The 26,870-nt window shown below is 35.8% G+C and overlaps 12 protein-coding genes across 12 annotated transcripts in view; 6 read left to right on the top strand and 6 right to left on the bottom strand.

Moving 5' to 3' along the window:
• Positions 1-1,536, bottom strand: part of RO3G_09135 (uncharacterized protein) — a gene marked incomplete at both ends in the record, with an annotated part of 6,761 nt that extends 5,225 nt beyond the window's left edge. Inside the window, 3 exons of the mRNA XM_067663720.1 lie at positions 8-381; positions 437-1,025; positions 1,163-1,536. Of these exons, the coding sequence (XP_067519821.1) occupies positions 8-381; positions 437-1,025; positions 1,163-1,536 (1,337 nt within the window). The remainder of the gene's footprint in view (positions 1-7; positions 382-436; positions 1,026-1,162) is intronic.
• Positions 1,537-2,077: 541 nt separating this feature from the next.
• RO3G_09134 (uncharacterized protein) lies at positions 2,078-2,782 on the bottom strand (the record flags this gene model as incomplete). The annotated part of the gene is made up of 1 exon (XM_067663719.1): positions 2,078-2,782. The coding sequence occupies one exon, from the start codon at positions 2,780-2,782 to the stop codon at positions 2,078-2,080; it is 705 nt and encodes a 234-aa protein (XP_067519820.1).
• Positions 2,783-3,157: 375 nt separating this feature from the next.
• Positions 3,158-5,159, bottom strand: RO3G_09133 (uncharacterized protein; the record flags this gene model as incomplete). The annotated part of the gene is made up of 7 exons (XM_067663718.1): positions 3,158-4,348; positions 4,401-4,489; positions 4,542-4,615; positions 4,663-4,736; positions 4,787-4,905; positions 4,958-4,978; positions 5,123-5,159. The coding sequence occupies 7 exons, from the start codon at positions 5,157-5,159 to the stop codon at positions 3,158-3,160; spliced, it is 1,605 nt and encodes a 534-aa protein (XP_067519819.1).
• A 1,236-nt stretch (positions 5,160-6,395) lies between these two features.
• RO3G_09132 (uncharacterized protein) lies at positions 6,396-7,209 on the top strand (the record flags this gene model as incomplete). Its single annotated transcript, XM_067663717.1, has 2 exons — positions 6,396-7,011; positions 7,193-7,209. The coding sequence occupies 2 exons, from the start codon at positions 6,396-6,398 to the stop codon at positions 7,207-7,209; spliced, it is 633 nt and encodes a 210-aa protein (XP_067519818.1).
• Positions 7,210-7,625: 416 nt separating this feature from the next.
• On the bottom strand, positions 7,626-7,784 carry RO3G_09131 (uncharacterized protein; the record flags this gene model as incomplete). Its single annotated transcript, XM_067663716.1, has 1 exon — positions 7,626-7,784. The coding sequence occupies one exon, from the start codon at positions 7,782-7,784 to the stop codon at positions 7,626-7,628; it is 159 nt and encodes a 52-aa protein (XP_067519817.1).
• Positions 7,785-8,876: 1,092 nt separating this feature from the next.
• On the top strand, positions 8,877-9,927 carry RO3G_09130 (uncharacterized protein; the record flags this gene model as incomplete). The annotated part of the gene is made up of 3 exons (XM_067663715.1): positions 8,877-9,184; positions 9,252-9,771; positions 9,820-9,927. 3 exons carry the CDS (start codon positions 8,877-8,879, stop codon positions 9,925-9,927), a joined length of 936 nt encoding a protein of 311 aa, XP_067519816.1.
• Positions 9,928-10,956: 1,029 nt separating this feature from the next.
• RO3G_09129 (uncharacterized protein) lies at positions 10,957-12,158 on the top strand (the record flags this gene model as incomplete). Its single annotated transcript, XM_067663714.1, has 5 exons — positions 10,957-11,064; positions 11,121-11,213; positions 11,273-11,721; positions 11,771-12,017; positions 12,066-12,158. 5 exons carry the CDS (start codon positions 10,957-10,959, stop codon positions 12,156-12,158), a joined length of 990 nt encoding a protein of 329 aa, XP_067519815.1.
• A 378-nt stretch (positions 12,159-12,536) lies between these two features.
• RO3G_09128 (uncharacterized protein) lies at positions 12,537-13,068 on the bottom strand (the record flags this gene model as incomplete). The annotated part of the gene is made up of 2 exons (XM_067663713.1): positions 12,537-12,967; positions 13,017-13,068. The coding sequence occupies 2 exons, from the start codon at positions 13,066-13,068 to the stop codon at positions 12,537-12,539; spliced, it is 483 nt and encodes a 160-aa protein (XP_067519814.1).
• A 2,548-nt stretch (positions 13,069-15,616) lies between these two features.
• RO3G_09127 (uncharacterized protein) lies at positions 15,617-17,052 on the top strand (the record flags this gene model as incomplete). Its single annotated transcript, XM_067663712.1, has 4 exons — positions 15,617-15,806; positions 15,848-15,974; positions 16,029-16,603; positions 16,652-17,052. 4 exons carry the CDS (start codon positions 15,617-15,619, stop codon positions 17,050-17,052), a joined length of 1,293 nt encoding a protein of 430 aa, XP_067519813.1.
• A 344-nt stretch (positions 17,053-17,396) lies between these two features.
• Positions 17,397-18,820, bottom strand: RO3G_09126 (uncharacterized protein; the record flags this gene model as incomplete). The annotated part of the gene is made up of 7 exons (XM_067663711.1): positions 17,397-17,708; positions 17,769-17,848; positions 17,907-17,950; positions 18,001-18,113; positions 18,167-18,273; positions 18,324-18,552; positions 18,749-18,820. The coding sequence occupies 7 exons, from the start codon at positions 18,818-18,820 to the stop codon at positions 17,397-17,399; spliced, it is 957 nt and encodes a 318-aa protein (XP_067519812.1).
• Positions 18,821-19,938: 1,118 nt separating this feature from the next.
• On the top strand, positions 19,939-21,214 carry RO3G_09125 (uncharacterized protein; the record flags this gene model as incomplete). Its single annotated transcript, XM_067663710.1, has 4 exons — positions 19,939-20,368; positions 20,422-20,666; positions 20,715-20,982; positions 21,111-21,214. 4 exons carry the CDS (start codon positions 19,939-19,941, stop codon positions 21,212-21,214), a joined length of 1,047 nt encoding a protein of 348 aa, XP_067519811.1.
• Positions 21,215-22,806: 1,592 nt separating this feature from the next.
• On the top strand, positions 22,807-23,350 carry RO3G_09124 (uncharacterized protein; the record flags this gene model as incomplete). The annotated part of the gene is made up of 2 exons (XM_067663709.1): positions 22,807-22,950; positions 23,000-23,350. 2 exons carry the CDS (start codon positions 22,807-22,809, stop codon positions 23,348-23,350), a joined length of 495 nt encoding a protein of 164 aa, XP_067519810.1.
• Between the last annotated feature and the right edge of the window lie 3,520 nt (positions 23,351-26,870).

The following is a 26,870-nucleotide window of genomic DNA, read 5'->3' as shown; positions in this document are numbered from 1 at the left end:
TTCAAACATTTCAATATCCTCGGTTGCAATAGAAGCAGACATGAACACATAATCTATAGTATAGACATTGTCGTCAAGAGATTCGTCATCATTATGTGCCCCTTTAGCTAGAGAGATCAAAGGTGATCGAAGTTCCCAATCTCTGCATAATTCTTCACACAATATATCACGGATAATATGATCTCCACCAGGAACATTTGAAAAGAATCTGCGATTCCCACTGATCAATTGATTAAGCCAGTCAACCAATAGTCCAGCAACTTGTTCTCTGAAAGTCTCTTTGGCTGGCCGTATAGTAACACCAAAATTAATAGCAGACAATGGTGCTGCTATCTTCCGAAGCTCTTCAATATTTGTAGAAACTGCAATGATTTCTCTTCCCTAAATCAATCGTTTTTAGTCCAAACTATGTCTCCTTTCATGTATTGTAAATTACATGAACATGAATGACATCAATTATATGCTTCGCTTTTGCCCAATCCCAGCCTGTAGCAGTCATGATAGACTCCAATACATGAGAAAATGCATGAGCCTCATCGTTCCAAGCTATACAAGCGTACAGCTCACTTTCTTGCTCTTTGTTCACCAATCCAGCTGCTTTGCGATTTTTTGGTTCACCATTTTCTTTATCCATATCGACGTCTTCTTCGAGTGATTCGACTTGCTCCATAACTGTATCCTGTATCGCTATCGTTTCTTGTGGTATTGTGATTGTAGGGGCATCAAATGGAACTCCGATCTTCTTCAACTGTTTACGTTGATATCTGTTTTCTCTTAAAAGATCATCAGTAGAAGGATTCAGTGTCACTTCTGCAGGTGCAATAGCAAAATTATCTAACAGAAAATCGACAACTGAGACAATAGTCAGCCTTATTGCGGATAACAAAGCAGGGTTGAGAGCAGCCGTTCCTGAATGTTCAGAATGAGTACTTCCATCTTGCTCGTCCGACGTATGAATTTTACAGCGCAAGGGCATTTTCCAAGCTTCAGGATCACCACAATCGCAGCAACCTCCCGATCCTGGGCTTACAGAAAACAAGATATCGTGTCCATCGTGATCTGTTGCATGAAAACATTTTGAACAAAATACACAAGTGTCGTCCAATCCACAATTTCTGTCTGGAATATTAGTTACTTTGAAGCCTTTGATTATGACTATTACCTGCAGCGATAGACAGGTTCACCTTTTCGAAAGACATGACCGCACTGTCTTCCTTTTTGACTCGATAAATCTTCTGTTGGAAGTATTTGATTCGAATGCCACGAGGTAGGGTCAGTTACTGTACTTTGTTCTCGGCCATCATGGGGTCGAGATTGATGACGTATGGTTTGCAAAAGCTCCTCTTTAGATGAAAAGAAATGTTGGTTCATGATTGTTTCATCGTTCATCCATAATTCTTCATAACAGCGAGATAAAATGACTTGTTTCGCGTATTCTCCAAATTGACAATTAAATAAAAGAGGAGTTTGCCATAAGAAATCTGATAATGATCCTTCTGCATTTTTCATCGATGCAGGAGACTTATTCATTCTCATCTTTTTTTTTTTTTTCTCAAAGGAAAAGTAAAAATAAGGAGAGAAATGTCTTTTATTTTTGTTTTACGCCGCTTCAATTTGCTTTTGCGTCATGCAAATAAAAAAAATCCCATTCCTGAGAGAAAACTCAATGGATGAGGCTTGAAATAATGAATTTTAGTTTAATTAGGTATACATGTTCTATAACAAAAAGGATTACAACCTTATGATTATAGAGCATGTCTTCACACACACACACACTCTCTCTCTTGGTTTATTATACATTGTTACAGATCTTTTTTTGTAAACATTTATTAAATCTTCAATTTCCACTTCTTTCACAGATAGAGAGAGGAGAAGGATCGATGTGTTTCCCCTTGTTCTCCCCTGTTCTTCAATAATATTTTTTCCCAACATAGAATAACGATGTGAAAGATAAAAAAAAAAGATGTACAAAAATAATAATAGTAGTATAAATATATAGTTTTACATATAAAAGGGTAAAAAGTATAAGGGAGAATAAAAGAGGAGAAAGAGGAAAGAAGATGGAAAGAAAAGAGAGCTAGATATCATCCATAAAGATTTCTTGTGAATGTAAGGACTTGGACTCTTCTTCATCGTCAATGACTATTGATTCTTCGTCTTCCTCATCTTCTTCTTCATCTACTCTAAATACGTCTATTTCTTCCTCTTCTTCCTCTTCTTCTTCTTCATGGTGGTATTCATTCAAACTCTTTGCTCTACGGTCCATACCAATCAAAATAGCCGCTGCTTCCAGCATTTGAACTTGTTGGTGCTTGGTCAAGGGGAGTTTTTTTGTAAGCTCCCATTCTTCCGAATGTTCCCACCTGTGCTTTTGCAGGCAGTTGGGGTGCTTGTATGACTTTCCACAATCATGGCATCGATATTGGCCATTGTTGTAGGACTCTGAGAGCCCACGACCTTTTCTCTTGAAAGCATCGGACTGTCTGCGATTGTTGCGAATGGTTAAGCCACCCGTGGCAGCTGCTGTAGCAGTAGATGTTGTAGCGTGTGAAGCTTTACGATGTGTTGCTGAAGAGTGCTCAATAGTATAGTTTTCAGGTAAAGAAGCTGAATATTCTCTAATACACATATCATTAAAGACTGTTTGTAAAGAGTCCCTGCGTTCCACTTTTTGCTCCTCTCCACAAAACGAATTGGGTGGAGAGGGAATTCCACTTTGGTTTTCTTGGCTTTTATGATTATTTTGTTGCTGACGAAGTTGGAAAGTAAGTAGTGAAGACATTAAATAGTTTTTTGAAATAAAATAAATAGAGAAAAATAGAAAAAAAAGAGAGAAAGAGAGAAAGGAGAGAGAAAATGAATAAAAAAAAAAAAAAAAAAAAAAGAGTTCTAGGTCCAGGAGGAAATTTAAGAATTCATTTAAGGCGGAGATTGATCAGATGCTTTTTTATTCTTTTCATTTCTTTTTTTTATGACGTGTATGAAGATTTGGTTCATTGTTTGTGAATTCTGTTGTAGGATTCATATGTGTATCATGGTTGTATTGCATTTGATGAGATATAAACTGTATTTTATTATGAAATAATAAGAAGAAGAATGATGAAAGGATATAAAGAAAGAGAGAATTCAGGAACAGATTTCAAGAAGGGATTACTGCTCATATGCTATTTTTCTTTTCTAAAGCATCTTCAATAACAATAACACTGCAATCCTTTTGCTGATCATGATACAGACGACTTGACCCACTTAATGATCGTTCATTGATACTCGCAGGCTGTTTTCCATCTGCTGGAAGAATGATGTTAAGAATAATAGAGATAAGACCGGCCATGATGTATCCAGTTTCAACAATGGTATTAATCGAATCATAGAACCCTTGAGCGGCTTCATTTGTGGTTGTGGGCATCACATAACTAAACCAATCAGGAACAAGTGTGACGCCAAGACCAATAGCCAAAGAGGCAGCAACAATAACACGGTCACGACGCGTCCAATCAAGATAACCCAAGATACGAACACCAGATGTACCCACAGATGAGAAAATGAACAGGGTCATGCCTCCAATAACAGGGTTTGGGATGGCCAGCAACCCAGCAGAGATCTTGGAGAAAACGCCACAGATGATCAAGAGAAAGGCGCAAACAAGCCCAGCGATTCGACTTGCACACTGTGTTACAGCGATCACACCGTTATTGTTACTGTAAGTGATGACACCCATAGTTGAGCAAAGACCAGAGAGGATGATGCTGACACCGTCACACAGCAGACCACCCTGCATGCGTTCTTCAAATGCCTTTCCTTCAATGGGTAGACCAGAGAGATCACTTGCTGCTGTTAAATCACCCAGGCATTCAATCATCATATCCAAGCATGTGAATAGAAAAGGAATAATAGCAGGTGGATAGATGCTGTATTTGAATGTCTTTACCCAAAGAAAGGTAGCTGCAGGAGCAGAAGTGATGCTAGAGGTATCAAACATGCCTAGACATGAAGTGATGATGCAACCCACAATGAGGCCTATAACAACAGACACATTCTTCATAAAGATTGAACCCAGGATCTCGATCAAGAGGATCGTTCCAAAGACAGCAAGACCAATACCAAAGTTAATAGGACTTCCCCATGCTTGAGCATTAGGTGCATAAATATTTGGACAAAGCTGATATTCACCCGAAGTTGGACGATCCATACAACCACCTGTACCACCAGCCCAGTTCTTCATGGCTGTCGTGATTAGAGAGGCGCCGATGACCACCAAGACGGTGCCTGTCACAATCTTGGGAAACATGTTTCTCAATATACGTTGAGGCATAAAGCTGATGACAATATTCAGTAATGCACAGAGCATCTGATTTAAATAAAGGTAAACAAAGGGAATATAAATTAAATTGTATGTGTACCTGTGTACCAAGGATAGCACCAAAAGCATCTGGACAAGGTAAATAATTGATTGTTCCATCCGATAATACCTCTGTAGGACAGTGACCATCTACAAAAAAAAATGAGTCTTGTCAATTCTATTCTTATTTATTAATACATACTTTTGTACATGTTGCTTACTACAGCTTGAGAAGCAGGCATATTCGCAAATGCTACACCCGCGATTTGAAGTAAACTAGGAGAAGATGAGTAAAGAGGGTGAAGTCATGAATATAAACTTACCCGATACCAAAATAGAATCGAGTTTTTGGTATTTTAAATCGTGTGATTTGTATAATACTCATTAATCCAGAAACCTACAAGTAAGTTTTAGTATTTCTTGCAAGTGAAACAGTCAACATCTTACAATAAGTGAGACGGATACCATAAATTGACGTGTTTCCTGATCTAGATTCAGATTCATACTGCCTTCACCTGATAAGATAATTGTTGGTGTAATGATACCAGCAACCACAGCGAGGAAATCTAACATTGGCTATTAAAAGAAGAAATAGCTTGATTTCAATATTTTATTTACGCTGTATTCCCATAATGATTGCTAATACAATAGGCATTGAATCATTAGGTCCATAGAATGTAGATTGTTTTATTTCTCGTTTTAAGCATGGAATTCTGGGCATACTTTTTATACAAAAATAAAATGAATTTATTTTATAAATCATGTTTCATTATCTTTTTTTACCAAAGAGCACCATAATCATAATCACCAAACCAACCATCTTTTGTGGTTATAGTATGCTTCAAACGATTTATGAATTTTGGTTTTGTATTAGAACTCATTTCTTCTATGGGAGGATAGATGTGGGTTGGATCATTGTATTCTGGATCAGGTAAATCAATTGAATGAATAATTTCTTTTTTGTCTGTCATAAAGAGAATGAGTGATTCAATAGGAAAGGAAGGGAGGGGGGGGTTTTTATATCATCTTTTATCGTTGATAACAAATAACAAAGTGATAACAGATTATATGTTATCAGCCATTTAATTTCCGCTTATAATTCATATGATCCAATGAATTCATCATCAACAGACTACTCTCGACAGTCAACCAAACATCCTTTATAAAAACCACCACAGTCTTGTTCTTTTGTTTGATCGATAGATTGAATTCTTTCAAGAGCTGATTGAGAAAGAGAGGAAAGTTGGATTATTTATTTGTATGACAATCGATATTTAGATTGTTTTACAATTAGATTATACACAAAAAAAGAAATTCTCATAAAAGGAAAAATAAGCATGTATATTTGGGTATGGTTTAAAAGATACTTGCTATAACTTTTTTAAAATCAACTAATAGACATCATTTCTTTTTGTTTTTTATCATTCATCATTTGTATTTTTATTGTTTATAGTCTGATTGCTGTTCAAAGGGTATTTTATATGATTTCATGTTGTATAAAAGCAAAAAAGTGTGTACAAATACCCTATGTTTTAACCAATCAAATAAGAGAACCATGGCAATAAAAAAATACCTTTTCTCCTCTTTTTTTTTTTTTTTTTTTTTTTTTTTTTTTTCCTTCCCGGATATTATCTTTCATCTTTGTTTCCATGGATACATTCATCTTTTGATAAGAATTTTTATTCAGCTATTTCTGTATTTAGTAGAGACCCTACGTAATCAGATCCCCAAAGAAAAAAAAAGAGAAGCAGTAGATCCTTTAGACTTTTGTTATAGAGCTCTTTTTCAATGTCACTCTACTCTTTTATAGTTACAACCAAGTGGTGTTTTAGAGAGCCATAACAGACAATCATCATGCTATTATTACTGTATACAAGAACCAATCGCATCTCCCTTTTTCTTTCAGTCTTTTTTATGTACCTAATTCTCATCCATAAAGCCACCAGTGTATGTGACTCTTGTTTGATAAAAAGAGTAAAATTCATTCCTTATTTTTTTTATATTTCTTTTGACAGGCATCTTCCCTCTTTATTCTTCCACTAAAATAGATACACCAATGACACTATTCGTGTTGTCAAAACCATTACTCTATAATATCTCAAAGCCAACTTGCTTTCGACAACAACAAAAAGCAAGCATTTCTCGAATTATGGCAGCTTACTTGAAAGAGCATGGACCAGACGAAAAGAAACGCATTATAAGAAAAAAATGGAAACAAGAGGATAGTGAGCGATTATTGAAACTTGTTGAACAATATGGACCTAAATGGAAGTCATTTGAAAGTGAGTTTCCTGGACGAGCAGCGTCATGTATTAAATCTCACTATGAAACACGTACTGGAAGTAGTCAACTAATACTCACAGCTGAAGAAAAGGAAATATTAACAAGAGAGATTGAAAGCATGCGAGATGATGATGAGGTCGATTGGAAAATGTTACAAAAGAGCCTGCTGCCTTCCATAAGATCGATCACTGCTATAAAAAAATATTATTATGGCTTGAATGTAAAGAGACACTATGAGAGATGGACAGAGGAGGAAGTGAATCAATTGAGAATACTAGTAAAAAAATACGGAACGAAATCTTGGGATGAAGTAGTAAAGGAGATGAAAGGAAGAAGTTCAATACAATGTCAAGCGAAGTGGTTTTATGAATCAAATATAAAGAATAAAGGTAAGCGGGTTCCCCTATTTGCTGTGAATGAAACATTATGTAACGTGAAATGAAAAGAGGAATTTTCACTAAAAGAAGATGAACAAATAATTAAACATGTAAATTTATTTGGAGAGAAATCATTTGGAAAGATAAAGAAAGAAATGAAGAGTAGAAGGACTATTGCTCAATTAAAATCTAGATTTGAACATGATTTAAAACCAAATTTAGATAATAATTCACGGATAAAGCATAATGTGTAGTAAAATCTTTTTTTTTCCTTGTCAACTCCAGTGTAACATTACATTAAATTAACTTTTTGTGTGTGTATATGAGGATTTTCTTTGAATATCGCATGTTTAGCTGGTCATCACAAGAAAACATTTTTTTAATGAGTGCTTAAATCCATGAACAAACAGATTTACCCCTTAAATTAACAACAGAACAAATACAGTCATTCTAAATTAGATGTCGCCCTTTATAAATTTTTTGAAAGGTCGAGTCATGAACAGGAAATGACAGAGATACAGTAATGGGATAGAAAGAATAACGCTCAATGATCACAGGCCACCAGCAGATTTTTATTAGGAAGAATAAACATCCAAAATACACAGCAGCTTACCCGACGTCATGGGTCAGGAGTACAATGAAACCAAGAATACAGAGCCAGCACATGAGTTAAATGACAAAATGTGGCCATCACACTCGGCCAACCAAAGAGAAGGAGCCAACATAGTGGGAGGGACACATTGTAAGATGTTCTTAGATGCCAAGTCGATGACAATGGCAGGCATCGTTGATGACTTTGTTTTTTTGTGTGTGCCTATCTTCACTGCTCCTATTCCAATGACAAAGATTAATTAGAATAAAACACGTATTGTTATTGTAAAAAGGGGTAAAGCCATATTATGATCATGATTTACAAAAAAAGAAAAGAATAGCAATTCTATTTTAGGTAAAGAGAATAAGACTACAATTCTTTTGCTCTCACTGGGCTTTTTAATAAAAAAAAAACCTCTCTGTTCGTACCTCCACTATGATCCTTTTCTAAAACTGTTCCCGCCATTTCGCCAGAACTTTTTCTCATACGGAACGGCTGCTCTCATAGAACCCTTCCCCCACTGATCGTTGGATTAGCTTACATATGAACAAAGGATACTCTTCATTTCCGCATCCTATATGAACTCCCCAATTATTTACAAAAGTATTACACATTGAAAATTTAAAAATCCCTATGATGACCAGCTAAAAATGCGACACCCAAATAAAATCCTCTATACAAAAAAAAAAGAGCAGTGAGAGTTTTTATAAAAACTGAAACTTTAGTTTGTGTGTGTGTGTGTAAATAAAAAAAACAATAAATTAATAACGCCAAATGAGTTTAAAATATTTAAAAAAAATTAATAACGCCAAGATCTATGAAGTCAGTGTGTATGTGGGCGATCTTTTTCCGTAAATGATTTACATGATTACACTGAGTTTTTATTATTCAAAAAGACTAAAAATTATATATTTTATTTTTATTTTATTTTTTTTTTACTTTTCTTTCTTAATATGAAAAGAGGCTACACATATATTATTACTCTTTTATCAATTTGTGCAATCTATTTTGGTTCTTTATATGTTGTCTCTAAAACTTCAAATTCAACAGCACCTTATCTTGATTCTATACTTGCAGAAAAGAGTGAAACAATAGAGCAAGAAGTCATCCTGCCTGAACCTCAAAGCTGTCTCATCGATACCCGACCTGCGATCATTGAAAACAGTACAAAAAGAGAAAAGGCGGTGATTGTGATCTTGGTGAGAAACAATGAACTGAATCCGATGAGAAGAACCCTGAGAGAGTTTGAAGAGTGAGTAACTGGTTTCTAAAGTGACCGACTAACATGTATCCTAGTCGATTCAATCGAAAGTTTAATTATCCCTATGTGTTTTTGAATGATGAACCATTCTCGGATGAATTCAAGCAGAGCATTTCAGCCTTAACAAACGCAGAAATAGAATTCGGCCTGGTACCCAGTCAGATGTGGTCTGTACCTCATCATGTCAATGAAACCTTGATGAATGAACGTCTCACTGATTATGCTTCTCGTAATATCATGTATGGTGGCTCACTCTCTTATCGACACATGTGCAGATTCAATTCAGGCTTCTTTTATAGGCATCCTTTATTAGAGAAATATGATTATTATTGGTAACACATTGATATATACGCTTTCAATTTATTTAGACTCAACTTTTTTTTTTTTTTTTTTTGGTAGGCGTGTTGAACCTGGTGTTCATTTCTATTGTGATCTTGATTATGATCCATTTCGTTTTATGAAGGAAAATGGGAAAGAATATGGATTTACAATCACACTCAAGGAAATACCAGAGACGATCCCTACCCTTTGGGAACACACACTCAAGTTTGCCCATGAAAAACAATTGAATACGACCTTGCTTCGTTTCTTTGGTAGTCCAGAAGGTGGCTATAACTTGTGTCATTATTGGTCCAACTTTGAGATTGCAAGCTTAAATCTCTGGAGAGACCCAAGATACCAAGATTATTTTGATTATCTCGATAGCACAGGCAACTTCTTTTATGAAAGATGGGGTGATGCAATTGTACATAGTTTGGCTGCTGGTCTATTCCTCAACAAATCACAGGTACATTTCTTTGAAGATATTGGCTATAAGCATGATAACTTTGCCCACTGCATAAATGATGGTGTGTTTGGAAAATGTATGTGTCCCGAAGATGTAGGCAATTTTGATGGCATGTGGGGCTCTTGTCTTCCTGTAAGTTTTCAAAGACAAAAAAGATGTATTGTCTCATTTTTATGATAGGATTGGAAAAATTATAGAGAACAAGGATATCAATGGAATTTTAAATCAAATGGTGAACAAACATTAGAAGATAAAATAGTCCATGACTCAAAGTTTGCTTTTATGTAAAAAATAATAATATTGTGTAGTTTATAATAATAAAATGTAATTCTATTTCTCGACGTGATGGGAACGCGTATTTCTTTTTCCTTGACACTCTTTTCTTTACATTCTTTCTAATGTGACACTTTAGTCTTGGCAAATTCTATCAACTGAGCTTGGCATAGAATGGACTTTGAATTGAATGTGTTTGATCGGATCAATTCATGAAAGGGATTCTTTTCTGCAAAGATATACTGAAGAGAGTGATTGCACACGCATCAGATGTGTTCAAATCTTTCGATCGACGTCTTGAGCGGAACAGAGTCGATCCTTCCGGTGGTTTCCTGGTCAATCAAAGCCCTTGTCCTAACCAGCCCGACCAACGGTTTACCATGTCATTTATTGAAATGCATCGATGCCTGCAGATGTCAGAAACTAGGAATGATTCCTTTGTTTTTCCTTTTGAATACCCTACTACTCACCTCTCAACATCCCTCTTCTTGGATGTTCGATGGTCTGCACTCTACCACAACTTGCAAGAACTCAGCCGTCTTTTTCATGATGATGGACTGCATCCCCAACCTCCCGAACGAGGACAAAGACTCTTCAATCAGCCATCTCAAAATCCTTACTCATGTTTATTCAATTTGTTCCCTTACTTTCTTCATTTCATTTTTGCCCTTGGTCTTACAGGGGTTTTTTTTTAAAGCTTCTTTGTACCCTTCTTTTTGTTTTTGATCCGGTCAAAACGATGTCTACAGGACATCACGCACCCATGACGGCTATGGGAAGTATAAAGAATTATTTGATCATCTATGGTTGATATGATTTATTCTGATGTAATACAACAGCAATACAGAATCTACCATACGCTTTTATAGGGAGAAAATACGATCAATTTATTCAATAGCATCTATCCTATTCGACAGCATACAAGGAAAAAAGAGTCCTTTTTTTTTTTTTTTTCTATACAAAAAAAAAATTCCTAATAAAGTGAGGGAAAAAAAAAAAAAAGGGTTAGGACCGCTTTCAATTGAACACTTTAAAAAATAATCAATGGAAGCACCCGATTTTGAGGTTGTTTCTCCACCTACAGACGGTATCTCTGCTCTTGCTTTCTCACCACAAGCAGAGATATTAGCGGCTGCTTCTTGGGATGCAGCTGTAAGTGATTAATCAAGCATGTCCATCTTTTTTAACAAGGCGCGTTTTTTTTTTAGGTCAGATTATATGAAGTTCAACCTTCTGGCAATACAGTTCCAAAAGCTTCTTATAACCACGAAGGACCTGTTTTATGTGTCGATTGGAGTAAAGTAAGAAAGAGAGAATCTATTGTTAACACTGTGACCTCCCTCATTCATTTCCATTACAGGATGGTACGAATGTTGTTTCTGGTGGAACGGATAAAGCAGCGAGAATGTACAACATTGCCACTGGACAAACAACCCAAGTCGCAGCGCACGATGAAGCCATCAAGTCCGTCAAGTTTTTGGATGGCCAATCAAACATTTTAGCCACAGGCAGTTGGGATAAGACAATCAAGTATTGGGATACACGCTCACCTACGCCTGTTGGCACCGTACAGTTACCAGAACGAGTGTATGCGATGGATACCAAAAATGATTTATTGGTGGCTGCTACAGCAGATCGACATGTATTGATTTTCAATCTGAATAATCCTACAACGATATTCAAACAAACCATATCACCACTCAAATGGCAAACACGTACCATCTCTTGTTTTATTGATGGTAAAGGATACGCGATTGGTTCAATCGAAGGTCGTGTAGGCATCCAATACATTGACGAGAAAGAGATTGCGTGAGTTGACTGATGTCCCCATCGATCTGGTTTACTTATTTCTTTGTAGGAAATGTTTCTCATTTAAATGTCACCGCGATGATACGAAAAATGTGTATTCAGTCAATTCGATCTCATTTCATCCTGGCTATGGTACCTTTGCTACAGCAGGAGCAGATGGAACGATCAGCTTTTGGGACAAGGACAGTAAGCAGAGATTGAAATCACTTGCTAAACAAAGCAATACGATTGCATGTACAGCATTCAATAGAAATGGATCTATTTTTGCATATGGTGCTAGTTATGATTGGACAAAGGTAACTATAACATGTGTGTGTTGGAAGATGTTTAACTTTTTTTAAAAGGGACACAAGTTTTATGCAAATGAAGGACAAATCAACAAAATATTACTTCATGCAGTGAAAGACGAAGATTGTAAGCCCCGTGCAAAGAAATAAATTAAAAAGAGGGGGGAAGCAAATCTTTTGTATATAATAAAAAAAAGTTGCTTTTTTAATCTTGTTCTCCTCGTTTCATCCTATCCAAAAGACCATTCACTGACAACAATGAAAAAAGGAAGAGGGAGGATTTCTTATGAAAAGGAGGGAGAGAGGAGGGGGGGGGGTAATGAATGACAAGCTGCTTTTTTGTTTAGGAGAAAATGCGGTGAATCATAAAAGAGGGGGGGAATAACCGAATTTTATTTATAGGGAAAGTGTGATATATACAAGAAAAAGGGATCACTGAAAGATATCAAGAGAAACTCTTTTTTAATCTTCTTACAGGCCTATGGAGAGTTGTGAGTAGAGTATTGGATGAAAATAGATATTTTTTTTTTACGTGGAATTGGATGTCGACAAACGAATAGGAGGAAAAGTCGTGCTATTCTCTCTCTTTCTCCATTCATTCACAGTGGGTAAATATTCAAATTTTCTTTCTCGAATAAAAGTTGGATAACAAGCATCCATACTGTATCTTCGTTTCTGTAGATGATTTCCGGTTTCGAATAAATAAATCATTTCTTCTACTCTTGAACGATTTGAATCTAAACTCCAAAGGGAAGAGGTAGAAGTAGAAGGTGAAAGAATGAGTGGTGTGTCATTTGCTGGGCAAGAAGAGATTGAACTGTGACGCTGTCGATTTTGTGATACGATCCGATCTGATTCTTTACTTGCTGATTCATCCTTTAATTCTCTGTTCTCTTCCACTGGTTTCTTAAGCGGTAACACTCGAGATATTCTCGAATAAATATAATTACAAGAATAATCTGGACAAGAATATTAGTTACTATGAATTGAAATGCATAGGATGATTACCAAGAGTGATGACTGTAATAGAATAAAATAAATCAAATGGATTGAAGGTCATTAAATAAAGTAATAAAAAAAAAAGTAAACTTTTTTCATTTATTAGTTAATTTATATACTTTTTCATTCTAATTAATTACCCTTCATGCAAATTGAACTTGTAATAATTTATCATTGATGCATCCTCCTTAGTAATTAATTCAACAGAAAAAAAAAAAAGTGTAGGACAATTGAATTTTTTTTTTTACTCTTTGTTCTCCAAAAAGAAACTCCGGTAACTATGAACACCCCTTTGTGTCATTACTGCATGAGTATGGGCGTACAAAATAGTTTAATTTAAAATGTCAGTGCTCACTAGGCTATCGTGTTGTACTTTATCGTTCTCTTTTAATTTGGTCAATAGGAAGGTTCACTGATACTTGGCCATGGATCATCACTCATTTCCAATTTTCAGGAACATTATTGTCTGCTCGTGTGATGATTTAAAAAAAACTCCCTTTTTAGTTGGAAATCAAATTTGGGTTGCATACGATCCGTCTAGTTTGTATTTAATTTTAAGCAGCAAAGGACAATAAGAACTGGTTGCTATGGTTTTGATAGTCATAAGAAACGAGAATGAATAGATCTGTTGTTTTAATAAACCAGAGTGTCCACTTTTTAGTAGCCTAAGAAAAAAGAAGGGTGAAATTCGACTCCTTTATGTTTCAATGCGATAATCAACGCAAGTGTTTTTAAATCACTCTATCAAAATCAACTTTATATGTTCTCATACTTTATTCTATCTATCTTTGAGAGCTAAAGAATAGGGTTAAACTAAGCAGTGATCCATACTTTTTCATTAGAGCGGTGAAGAAACATGTTTCTTTGTCACAATCTGGTAGTCGATCAGTGGCTCTACACACATCAATAGAGAATGACTAAATAAAGTGCTTCTGTTTGTCAGAAAGTATCAGATGTATATAAATGAAAAACAATTGACTCTCTTTATTCAATGGATCCTTATTTATTTTGTATTTTTTTATTTTACACTCGCCATTATTTTTTTAAAAGTAATATGGTATGAAACTACGATACAGGTGTTATGAAAAGAGAGCAAAAAGTATAAAAGACGAGTCAATTGCTAAGATTATAGCCTTTCTCCTACCTTTGAAAACTATCTATCCGAGACCGGTGATCGATGGGTTGTTTCACTCTGTTTCGATTTTATAGGCTACATATAACTTTAGAGGATGTTTCTAATAGCATGAACAAGCCACTGGACAAAATCTCTGAACAATCTTCATGACAATGATTTCTAGGGGGGGTTGTTTACGACAATTGTCATCTTTACGTAGTTGATTATAAAAGGGCGTCTTAGAGCCGTTTGATGGATGTCAGGTTCCTCTTAGACACCGCCCCTCTTTCCTTCACGTCGACACTAGAGATGAAGCCTGCGATGATGACGCACACATTTCTTATGCACCATTTGCTTTGAAAACAAAGATGCGTTTGCCATCATGGCCTGCAGCGAATGGTGTGTTTCGATGGATGACGTTCCTGTTTCATTTGATGTTGCATAGGCTATTCAAAGCCCACAAAGCAAATTCACGGCTAAAATTAACCCAAGCTCAGCATCTCTTTCAGGAACCCGACCGGGACAATCCTATTCGTCAATTTCATAAACAAAAAGATATCTTGCGCTCGACCTAAATTGGGTTAAACTTTTACTTTTTTTTATTAAATTCGCATGGCTGAAGATGATTGTCTTTATGAAACTTAATTTGCTCAGCACAGAATAAGAAAGATCGAGTTGATGTTATTTACAGAATCATGCCCAAAATTGGAAATGAAAAGAGCACATTTTATAAAACGATTCATTTAGTTTACATGCTACTTTTTTGTAGTTCATAAAACAGATTAAATTGAATCGAGACTTTTTTCAACCAAAAAAAAAAAAAAATCATGTGGATTTTATGTCCTGTACACCAATCATGACGTGTTTTCTGTGTTTCCAACAATAAGGATGGAGAGAAAGAGTTGCACGGAAACATCCGTTTATTTTATTTGGACTCAGGCTATATGATCTTCCAGGCATCAAAACAGTTCATTTTCTTCTCTTTTCGACTTTTGGTAATAGTAAAAGAGGCTTATAAAGTGCAAGTGTATTCCATATGCTATGTTGTTGATATCATCAAAAAAAAAAGCTCACTATCCTCTTCATTCACTTTACACTTTTTATTATAATTTCAGGAGGGGAATAGTTTATCCAGTGTAACAGGATTACTTAACATGGGATCACAAAAATCAACAACAACAAAAAAAAAAAAATTTATCCACTCATTTAACAAACATATAAAAGTGATTTAATCCATTCTTGATTCTTTCTTCTTTTCTATTATTTATATAATGTACGCTACCTATTCTAATGCATCTGATATAGTCAGAGTATTACCTTTTCATCTTCATAATAATAATACTGTATTGAAAAGGTAAATTTGTACCAATCAAAAAAAGAAAAAAAAAAAATTGTTATTAAACTCCATGCTTACCTAAAACCTTTCCTTTCCTTTTTTTTTTTACTATTATTCCTTTATTTATTCGTTAGCAAACATTCCATGTTATCAAACCCAATGCAACTTGTCCATAATTCAGATTTTCACATTACCTTAGAAACAGATCATGTCATCTTGCATGGTAACGTTGACGAATCAGCCGGTGTCATGTTGAGAGGTTCAGTTGTACTCAACTGTCATGAAACGACCAAGGTCAAGTCTGTCTCTTTGAAATTCATTGGCAAGGCAAAAGTCAACTGGACTGAAGGTTTAAATAGTTTTTTATGGGTTATGTGTATATGCTGACAGATAAAACAAAAGGACTTGGATCTCATCAAAAGCATTATAAAGAAGAGAAAACGATCATAACCCACGAATGGAGCTTCTTGTTACCTCAACGTAAAACATATCATCTACCCGAAGGACATTATAAATGGTATGCATCCTCTTTCCCCTCGAGAAAGTAGTAGGCTGAACTTTTTCACTGTAGGGACTTTGAACTTCCACTGCCTGGTGATTTACCTGAAAGTGTCGATCATGAATTGGGACAAGTGTATTATAGATTAAAAGCAACAGTAGAAAGACCGACGTTTTCGATGAATTATAGCGACAAGCGATCCTTACGAGTCTCTCGTGTACTGCTACCTTCATCACTGGAATTAACACAATCCATGGTGATATCAAACACCTGGGTAGATAAACTCAGTTACGACATCAGTGTACCCAACAAGGTGTTTACCATGGGCAGCATCATACCCATCACATTTGCATTATTACCCATTGCACCCGATTTACAAGTTCGATCTGTTTCGTGTGTACTTAAGGAATACACGACCTTATCTACCGAAGATCATTCCAAGATGGAAGGCAAAGTGGTCAAGCATCTTAGGGACGAATCCTTCTCTGCTTCTTCGGATGCGGGTGTGTGGACAAAGACCGAACTGTTGCCCGTGCCTGATCGTGAGTCACATCAAGTTCAGACAGACTCCGTGTGTGATCTGATAAAGATCAAACACAAGCTCAAGTTTACTGTGTCACTCACCAATGCAGATGGTCACATCTCAGGTAAAAATAAGACATGTACCCCACCTCATCCAACTCACTCTTGATCAGAATTAAGGGCGGCCATTCCGATCATGATTGCAGAAATGTCACCAGAGGAAGATGAGAATGCTTTGCCTGCTTATGAAGACGCATGGAAATCAGCACCTTACGACCCTCAGCAGATCGCGGCCCTGATCGCCAGAGGGGATCTACCGCCTTCTGTCGCGATATCAACGCCTAATGCGGCTGCGATCGGAGCCAACCTCTCCCTGGCTTCCTCAGATACAGAAGATGACGAGCCCAGCACGCGTCCGTCGACACCGGTCAACACGGCCTTACTGTGGGAAGGCATTGATCTGTCAAGAGTGCCATCGTATACAACGGCCATTCGATCCAATCGATTGTATAGTTTTTCTGGTTCGTTGCCTGGATACGAATCAGCTGTAGCAGTACCAGGAAGAAACGCATAGAGTGACACTATTGTATATACATCTTATAAAAAACCCCTTATTTATATCATCCTTTTCCTTTTTGTATTTCCTCTTCTTTTTGAACACATCCTTCACCGGCCAAAGTCACTGATCATCCGATATACAAAATTGGACTGGAGTGACCTATTTAAAATTTGAAGCATTTATTATTATTATTTGCAATTTAAGAAGAGAGAGAGAGAGAGACTACAGATTGTCTTTTATCTCCTTTTGTTTAGGAGGACAACAATTGTTTTCTAAACAGGCTTCTTCTATACACTGTAATAAACAAGTGGATGAACTGTTTGCATCCTAAAGATCAAAAGTGAATCTCTGTTTTGTACTCATTTGTTCCTATTTCTTACTGAATTGGCATCAGCATCAGAGTCATCCTGCTCTGGTTCATCCTCTCTTAAAGTCATGATGGTTTCCTCTTTTTCTTCTTGAACCCTCTGTCGTTTCTCATCCTCTTCCTTGATGAATTCGGGTTGAATAGTAGCAGAATGAATGCCGAATTGATGAAGTAGCTTACGTATGCCCGAAGCTGATGTCATGTATTTCTCTCGTGATTGTAACAGTACATGAAGTGATGCAATCAGCTTTGTATCTGACAATTGCCAAACATGCAATTCATGAACTGATATCACACCTTCTACCTATACAACACACATTCATCTCAGTCTCTCTCCTCTCTCTCTCTCTCTCTCTCTTTTTACCTTTAGTAATGCGTTGTGAACATCCGAGAGTGGGACACTTTTTGGTACACCTTGCAAGAGTATCGATGCTGTTTGTCTTACTGTGACAAAGAGACAAATTTAATTTTTTTGTGTGTAAAATAAGGATTGATGAATTACCTAGGGGAATGGCTGATGTGAAGATGATGATGGTAATAAGAAGACTACATACTTTTCGTTAGTCATACAACCCTCAGACTACATTCAAACGAACCTAATAAGAGGATCGAAATAAAATCGCCAATCAAATGGAGTTAACCAAATGAACAGAGCAGACGCAATGACACCCACATTTCCTAAAGCATCACCAAGGACATGTAAAAATATCTAAAGTACATCATTGGTTATCATCAAGGCTTCTGATCCTGTATGACACTTACACCTCTCATGTTCAGATGGCCACCACCTTGATGGGCGCCTTCTTTCCCATTTTCAAGGGTGGCTGGCTGACCTTGCTCATGATCATGTCCATGACTGTGTCCATGTTCTAGTTTTAGATGAGTAACGGATGGAGGTTCCCGAGTGATGGGATCTTACCATGAAACAGAAACAGTCCGAGCACATTGGCCACCAAGCCAACACTGCCCACGATTAAAACCAAGACGGGAGACTTGATGTCCTCGGGTGAAACAAATCGCTCGATGGAATCAATCAGGATTGTAAAGCATAAGGCAAGTAAGAAGACGCCATTCACAAGCGCGCCCAAGATCTCTGCCCGCTGCCATCCATAAGAATAATTTGGGGTGTGTTTTGTGTTTGAAGCGACCTGCAGATGCATAGGTGTAAATAAAAGATGAAAACCATGCATATCTTTTTGAAGCGTCAATTACCTTAATTGCCCATAATGCAACGCACATACTGAGTATATCATTCAACATATGAAAAGAATCCGCTATCTGCAAAAAAAAAAAACCATGATTTTGAATGAATAAGAAGAATACAGTTTTTCATCCGATCGTTACCAATGCCAGTGAGCCAACATAGTAACCCACGACAATTTCTACTAGAAAGAAGATGCTTGTAATAGCAAGCATAAAATAAATCTTTGATTTTCTCGAAAGCATGAGTAAAAGACAGAGAAAAAGAAAAAAAAGAAAAAAGGAAAAGGACCCTCTCTTTTTTATTTTTAAACTTTTAATAAGGGGAGGTGGCTTTAAAATGGGAACAGCATGAAAACAAACAGAATTCAGAGGGATTGTTGAGTGAATGGATATGTAATCAAATCAAATGTGATCATCCTGCTCTTCATTTCTTTTTTCTTTATTCATCTTCATTGTTGTTCCATGACACCAGGTGACACAATGTTTTCACTGCGGGGAAAATCGTAGCTTTTAAGGTACTAAAGATCCATGTCAATGGCCATCAAGGTACACATGAACAGCTTTCGATCTTGGGTTTTATCAAGAAAACTTTTTTGATTCGTACATCCTCATCCGATCATCGGCTTATTTCTATCTCCGTGTGAGCACCTCTGAACGGTTTACTGCACATTCTATAATCAAATAGAGTGACGTAGGATGATGAATAAAATACAATGACAGAAAATTAAAAAAAAAAAATTCTGATTCTTCTTTTTTACACCTGCACAAGGACATGATGTTTTATTTCTGCAAGATGAGCGCAGTAAGTGGATGAAAGAAAAGTGACTTTGTCTATGAACATGATAGTGATACTCTACTGACCATAGTCTTTATCAAAATTTAGGTGAATCATTGTCAACAGGATAAAAAAGTAAAATAAATTTTCTTCTTTGAACATCATCCTGTTTCCCTCCCCCACCCCTGTTTCTTTCGATGGCTTACAGAGTTTGAAAACGGCCATGGTTGCCGGACCTAATCTGCTCGTGTAACAAAGTAAGCACTTGTCTGATTGTTGATTGGATAGATTTTTATCAGATTATAATTATCAGATTCTTTCCCGCTTAGGATTTTTCTGAGCCATCTTTTGTCATACGTTGCATCTATAAACCTCTCTTTCTGTTGAACACAATCCTTTCTTTTCTTTACACACTTTTTTTTCTTTAGAGAGCACATTGTCATGGTTTCGTCAAACAATTCAGAATTAAAAAATATCGTTTTTATTGGTGCTTCTTGTGCAGGTAAAAAAAAAAAAAAGAAAAAGTTGGATTCACTTTACTCAATCCAAAGAAGCAATGGGTCCAGCTCTCTCATGGATAGAGGATCCCATCCAAGGTTATCGTCTTGTATTGATTGAAGAAAAGAGTCACTTTAATCATGTCTTTGCATTCCCTCGTGCTTCAGTTATCTCTGGATTTGAACATGAACTCTTTATTCCATACGATAACGTATTCAGTGGCGATGAAACGATAGGCAAAGTGGTGCGTGCTAGAGCTTCGGCTATCCATGAAGACTATGTTGAACTGGATCGTGACGTGCCAGGTTTTGGTAAAAGAGTGGATTATGCCTATCTGGTGTATTGTGCTGGTACTAAAATCCCAGCCCCTGGTCGCTTCAATGACTTGCACACAAAGGAAGAAGGCATAGCGGCCTTGAAAAGATATCAAAAGGCAATTGAACAAAGTGAACGTCCGGTGGTGATTGGAGCAGGTGCTGTTGGTTTAGGTAAGCAGTGGATCCTGGGAGAAATGAGAAGTTGCTCACCACGCCTTTCACAGAGCTTGCTGCTGAGATTAAAGAACATTATCCAGAGAAGCATGTCACCCTGCTTCACTCTCGTAATCGATACTTGCCAAGATACAAAGTCAGTATGGATGTGATGATTTACAACACGTTGAAAAAGACGGGTGTGAAACAGGTACTGGGTGATCGTGTTATCTTGCCTCCTGGTGGTTTTCCTTTAGAAGTCAAGCCCATCGACATTCACACCCAAGGCGGAAAGACGATACAGGGTGACCTGGCTGTAAGTCCAGTGACGTTTTATACATAGTCACTCATTTTACAACGATAGATCATGTGCATCGGAATGACACCCAACAGTGACCTTTTAAGAAAGTTTTCCCCAAAGACGATTAATGAAAAAACAGGTTTTGTAAAGATAAAGAATACGATGCAAATTCAAGATGATAGATTTCAACACATCTTTGCTGTCGGTGACGTAGCAGACCACACGGATGTCAAGACAGGGCATTATGCTTGGATGCAAGGGCTTGCAGCCTTGACAAATATCAAAAAGCTAATCAGTGGCGCTAAACAAGAAGAACTTGAACCTTACAAGAGTAAAGACCTTGCTTTAATCAAATTGATTCTCGGACAGGCAAGTAAACACATCGTGATTCCATGTACTCTTGATAACCTTTTCTACAGAAAAAAGCAGTGATGCAGACACATGTCTTGGGACCTTTAGTGACTGTTGGTTCTTGGATCGCTGGAAGATCTATTCCTCATAATGTTTATGCAACTGCAAATGCTGGCATATTGAAAGCTTCACCAGAAGACTTGCTCAAATAACAAATACGTTTAGGGAATTCATTTGAACTCGTACTTGTTAAATTTCAAAATAAATAGTATATATAATTGATATAGAAAAAAAAAATTTTTTTTGTATAGAATTAGACAAGAATAATTCAACTGATGATGATGAATGAAATTCGGGGACAGTCTTTTAAAGTCATCTAAAACTACAACTCTCTTTGTTGACTGATCTGCAACTTGTCTGCATGGAAAGTTAGTTTTACACATTAGCCTGCTTTTTATACAGCATACACACTATGTAAGGAGATCTTTTTTTAACATCCGATTACTTTCTTTTATTATCCTCTTGCTGAGTTTCAGTGTGAATGAATTCATCTTTCATGCCAGACGTGTTTTTTTTTTCGATCCATTACACCAAACACTCGATATGGCATCTTTGTACTGAAAAATATTCATGTATTCTGAAAGTAGCGTTGAATGAAACACGATGATTTTATTGGATGCTCAAGCACTGTATATAAATTTACATTTTCAAATCTTGATTTCCTTGTTGATTCACAAACTGAATTGCCATATTTTTAACGGTTAAAGTTAATTCTCACTTACTCAATCGCAATCAAAGAAGAGGAGTTCATCGTTTATTATGAGCCACACGTTGCTAAAAATAAATTGGGATCAACATTAGAGATTTTAAAAACAAGTCATTGTCAGCTTTGGGATGAAAAACAAAAAAAAAAAAAATCCAGGCAACGTCTGCTTCAGTCATTAGGGAAAAGAGGGGTGAGTCGTAAATAGTGCGTCATTAGACATAGATAAGGGTAGGTTGAGAACATGTTCTTCTAAAAGTATTTCTCTTATTCAGGTCCATGATTGGAGAAACCCTTAGGGATCATTTTTGCCAAATAAACAATAAAGCATGTTGAGGCTGCTTACTGCTTTTGATGAATCCAGTTCATAGAATTCCAGTGACAATCGGCTACACTATTTTATGAGACAACCCTTGATTCTTTGACTGTGTATTCCACTTGGATTTGTAGTCATGCACTGTCTAGAATCCTATCGGGGTTTTCTATTTTTAACAGGAAAAAAAAAAAGCAAAAGCTGACCCACCTCTTTCACCGGCTTCCGAATATAAAAAAGGAAACTAAGCAATATCTTTACAACTCTTTCCCCTTTTCTCTCCTTTCTTTTTTTTTTATCTTGGTTCTACTGTTTCAAACTGAAGGATGACAAGAACCAGTCATAGTGAATCAATAGAGATCAATCGTCATGATACCCCACCCGCCTTACCTATCCATCAACAAGACGTGATTCTATCTCAAGAAACCGTCGTGAAATCCAGTATGGAGGTGGATGCAGAAAAATTAGTTGGTCAGAAATTAGATGCAACATACAGAAATAAACAAGGCTAAATATTTCCTTTTTAAAAAAAATATACAGAAAATAATAATAGTGTAAAGAAAGAGAGGCGCATGAAAAATAGACATGGTTGTTTACGATGTTTGTGTTGTGCTTGCTGCCTTCCTGCTTGGGCAGCAGGAATCGTTTGGTTCATTATTATTTCAATCATTATTGTGGTTATTGTGCTTGGTACCATTGGCGGTACGTTTGTTATGCCATCCGTAGACATGGCAGGAGTATCGAGCAGTCCAGTAGATGGTGGTTCACAACTCACTATATCTGGAAGCACTTTTAATATTAATTTTGGGTTGATTATTTCTGTCAATAATCCAAACATGCTCAATATTGATCTGACTGATATTACGGCCACTGTAAGTCTAGCCCCCATAGTATGACATGCTTTGCTTAGATAACCTATAGGCATATTATCCAAACCAAAATGGAAAAGGACATACCAAGATCGGAGGAGGATATTTAGCAGAATATTTTGTACCAACTTATAGTAATAACAATTTTACATTTCCATTTGCTATTCAATACAATCCTACACTAGATACAGATCAGTCTATTCTAAACGATCTTGCAAGTAAATGTGGATTGACAGGAGAAGAAAGACAAGATATCACGGTGGATTATACAATTCATTTGACTGCTAAAGTATTATTTATCAAAGTTAACCCAACAATCAGCTCCTCTGCAACGTTTGCTTGTCCGATTAGTTCCAATGGTGCATTAACTGGTTTAGGCGATGGAACTCTGTCTGGTTCTTGATTGTATTTTTCTTCCTCCTTTTTCTTTTTGTACATTGCTCGATTTTTACATGTCATTTCTTTCAAAAGTATATTTATGTGTAGACTGTACTTTTTTTTTTCTCTTTTTTGTATAAATTTATCTTTTTGGCTTTTATTTATTTTCATTGTTTAAGGCACAAAGCACTAGCCCGATTTTTTTTTTTTTGGCTGCGATTTAAAGATTTGATTATTAGTATATTGTACTCACAGATATGACATCTTTCATGTCTTGGCACTTTTTACTTATGTTGTTAGAAAATAAGGTGAGATTAAACTTATAGAAGGAGGCATACATTGAAATAGAAATAAAATTATCCATGTTGAGCTACAGTGCTGTGATGTTTAAAGTTGTCAAGTTTTAATAGAGATTTGTATAGCTCATCGACTTGTGTTTTCTCTCTTAAGCCACAGAATGATCGTCTCTGTAGTATAATAAATAAACTCCTCTTTTTGTTCATTGGTACTGTGCCAGCATATTGCTGCCAATACAGACATCATGATGGGAATACTAAGCCAAGTTTTTATAAAGCAAAATAACATATTCTGTCCTTTACTAGTAAGCTATACGGATGTCCACAGGCTTATAAAAGTAGTAGTTCAATGAAATCCATCTAAATTAATCTGTAAAAAACAATTTAGCCTTGAATTCTACTTTAAAAAAAAAGTTAAAATAGGTTAAGAAAATTCAATAAAGCGTATAGTAAGCCTAACCAAAATAGGCTTATTGGCTTTTGTATTGAGACTATCAATAAAGAAGAAAAAAGAAAAGAAGAGGAGAAAAGGAAAAGTGAAGAACCCATAGAATAGTTGTTTGTACTACAACAATAGTTCACTAAAGCAAGTAGAGAACAAAAGACACCACAATAAAGAAATTATTTACACTTCAGAATCTTGGCCTAGTAGCTTATAAAATAACTTGCTGAGGCGAACTTGTTTTATCTCATCCATAATTTGATGATGAAATGGCTATATCCTGTATCAAAACTCAGGTACAAGACAAATATTAGTATAGCCCACCTCTTTCAACAGTAATTTAGTTAAGGTCCATGAAGAAAAATCAAAGTAAACTAATCACATAATACTGACAACAGTTCTGTAGCTATAAAAAATCCAAAAGTATGTTTGTGCTAGAGCAAAACCACCAAAGTGGCATTCATACTGGTTTTGGCTTATTGCTGGTAGAAAATACTACAAAAGTCAACAATCATAATCATTCAAAATGATTGACTTGCGTCTGCCGCAAACTTTCCAGACAAATTCGTCTCTAGTTTATTTGTGCACTAGCGAATATGAAATTCGGATATACAAATAGTAAATCGAGTAATTATCATGAGTTTACACCCATTTAACTCTTCCATATCTTTAGCTTATTTCTACTGCTGACTGTCATGAAGAAAACTAAAGCGAAAAAAAAATAAATTGAAAAGAACCCTCACAACAGAAGAGATCAATCCACTCAATTCAATTCTCATATCTTTTACCATCCCAATCATTTCGAAAATTAAAATTTTCATGCGCTCTGATATGCTATTCGTTATAATCTTTCATTCTTGAATGTTTATTTAAATTTTTATTGCTCCTCTTTTTTATATAAATATTCTGTTTCGATTTTTGAGTTAGGGAGAAAAACGATATTTATAAAAACAAGATGACCTGATATTTGGAAGTTATTGCTATTGGAACAATAGATAAAGATTGACATTGTCTAGTGTTATTTTACTTTATGTGATATGAAAACAAGAAATCTTTGATTATAAATAAAAGAATAGTAAAGAAATGAATGCAATCGTTTGGCCGAGCCTTATTAGTTGGTTCCATTTATTCTCATTTATGGGATGATTAACCTTGCATCCGAACATAAGGGAAAAGGACCCGTAATGCTTTTAATCATCTTAACTCTCAGTCGGAACCCACGATCTTGTACTGTACTGATAAATCCAGAAAAGAAAAGAAAAAACTGTGAGGCTTATAATCATTCTATTCGTGGATTGTTGCCAATAGCTATCGCAATTTGGCATGGTTGGTCATTAATTTAACTTGGTAGTGATATTACTTGAAAGCCCCACCCCCTAAATTTTACTTTAGGGTTTCTTTAGGGCATGTACATTAAATTAGCCTTTTGTCTTTTGAAGTCATAGCATGGTTTTGGGAAATGCTCTTGCTAGCCGCAGAATGTATCATGCTCACTCGATAGCTTAAACTTCTTGATTAAAAGTGAATGTGTTAGTCATTACCTCTAGCCTTGTTATCAATATTAAATGATCCTTTCTTAATGACCCTTGACATTGACAATCTCGTGCTAATAAACCTTATCAAACTTGCTTGAAATAAACGTGCTCTCCATTTATATTATTAGTTTATTTCATATTATGATTTTTATTACTTGGTTATTTTTAACTTTAACAAATATAAAGGAGAGAGAAAGAGGGAACCTGCCAATAAACATATACCTCAGGCTATGAAATAAAGGTTCTATTGAAAGACACACACAAAGAGAAAAGGTTAAGTTAAGAGACTTTCCGAGATCAATTTGGTATGGTCTTTCTATCTCATGAATTTATACACTCCCTATGAAAAATGGTATTCATTACTCAGTAGAGAAAGTAAACTATTATTCAATAAACAGCCTTCTCTATGTATATTGTCTGTTTCTTTTTTTTTAAAAAAATTATAATCGCTTCCTTTTTTCCTCATTTCCTCAAGTTAATTAATTACAATGGGTTTTTGTAATTGATGAAGTACACTTCCTTTTGGATTTAGTGCTAAATAACAAAATAAAAATAGATTATCATTCAACCATGAGGGCTTTACGAATCAGCCAGGATAACTAGTGTTCATTAGGCGCACTTTCAAGCTAAAAAAATGCAATGGATGGTTGCTCATAAAAAAAAAAAAAAAAAAAAGAAAAGTATGCAGCATCCTTTTTCTTCGTTTAAATGCATAGTCAATCAAATCTTTGTTTACAAAACAATGCACTCCAGCATCTTCTTTCTAGTTCTTTGACAACTTGTTGATAGTCTCGCGATTTGTACATCAGACTTCTTTCTATTTGTAGATAGAATTAACAATGAAAAGCTGTATTGCAACACATAATAAAAGACCTACCATTTTTAAAAAAGGATGACAAAAACTGATTACTTTAACCTTTTACTAAAGGCCAAGAGCGATCTAAGCATGATAACCAGTATTTGATAAAGAAAAAGATGGGCAACAATGACCGGTTTGCAGCATTTCATGAGAGATACGAAGAGTATGTTAATTCCTTATTCTCTTCTCTAGAATGCATTATATTTAAATGCTTGTGAGAGCTTGTCTAATATAAATCTCATGAATTCAGCTTATCCTGAAATGATAAGGAGCTGAAATGTTTTTAGCATGAAAAGGACATCGCGCATTAAAAAAGGGGCGACTTTAGTTTAAAAATAGCGTGGTACGACGTATCTAATTTAAGCTTATAATTTTTTTTTTAGTTCAATGTTCCCCTTTTCTTTTTCTTTTTA

Source organism: Rhizopus delemar, genomic scaffold, assembly GCF_000149305.1.
Source record: "Rhizopus delemar RA 99-880 supercont3.6 genomic scaffold, whole genome shotgun sequence".
NCBI lineage: Eukaryota > Fungi > Mucoromycota > Mucoromycetes > Mucorales > Rhizopodaceae > Rhizopus > Rhizopus delemar.
Note: the sequence above shows the minus strand (reverse complement) of the source record. Positions and strands in the feature narration are given on the sequence as shown.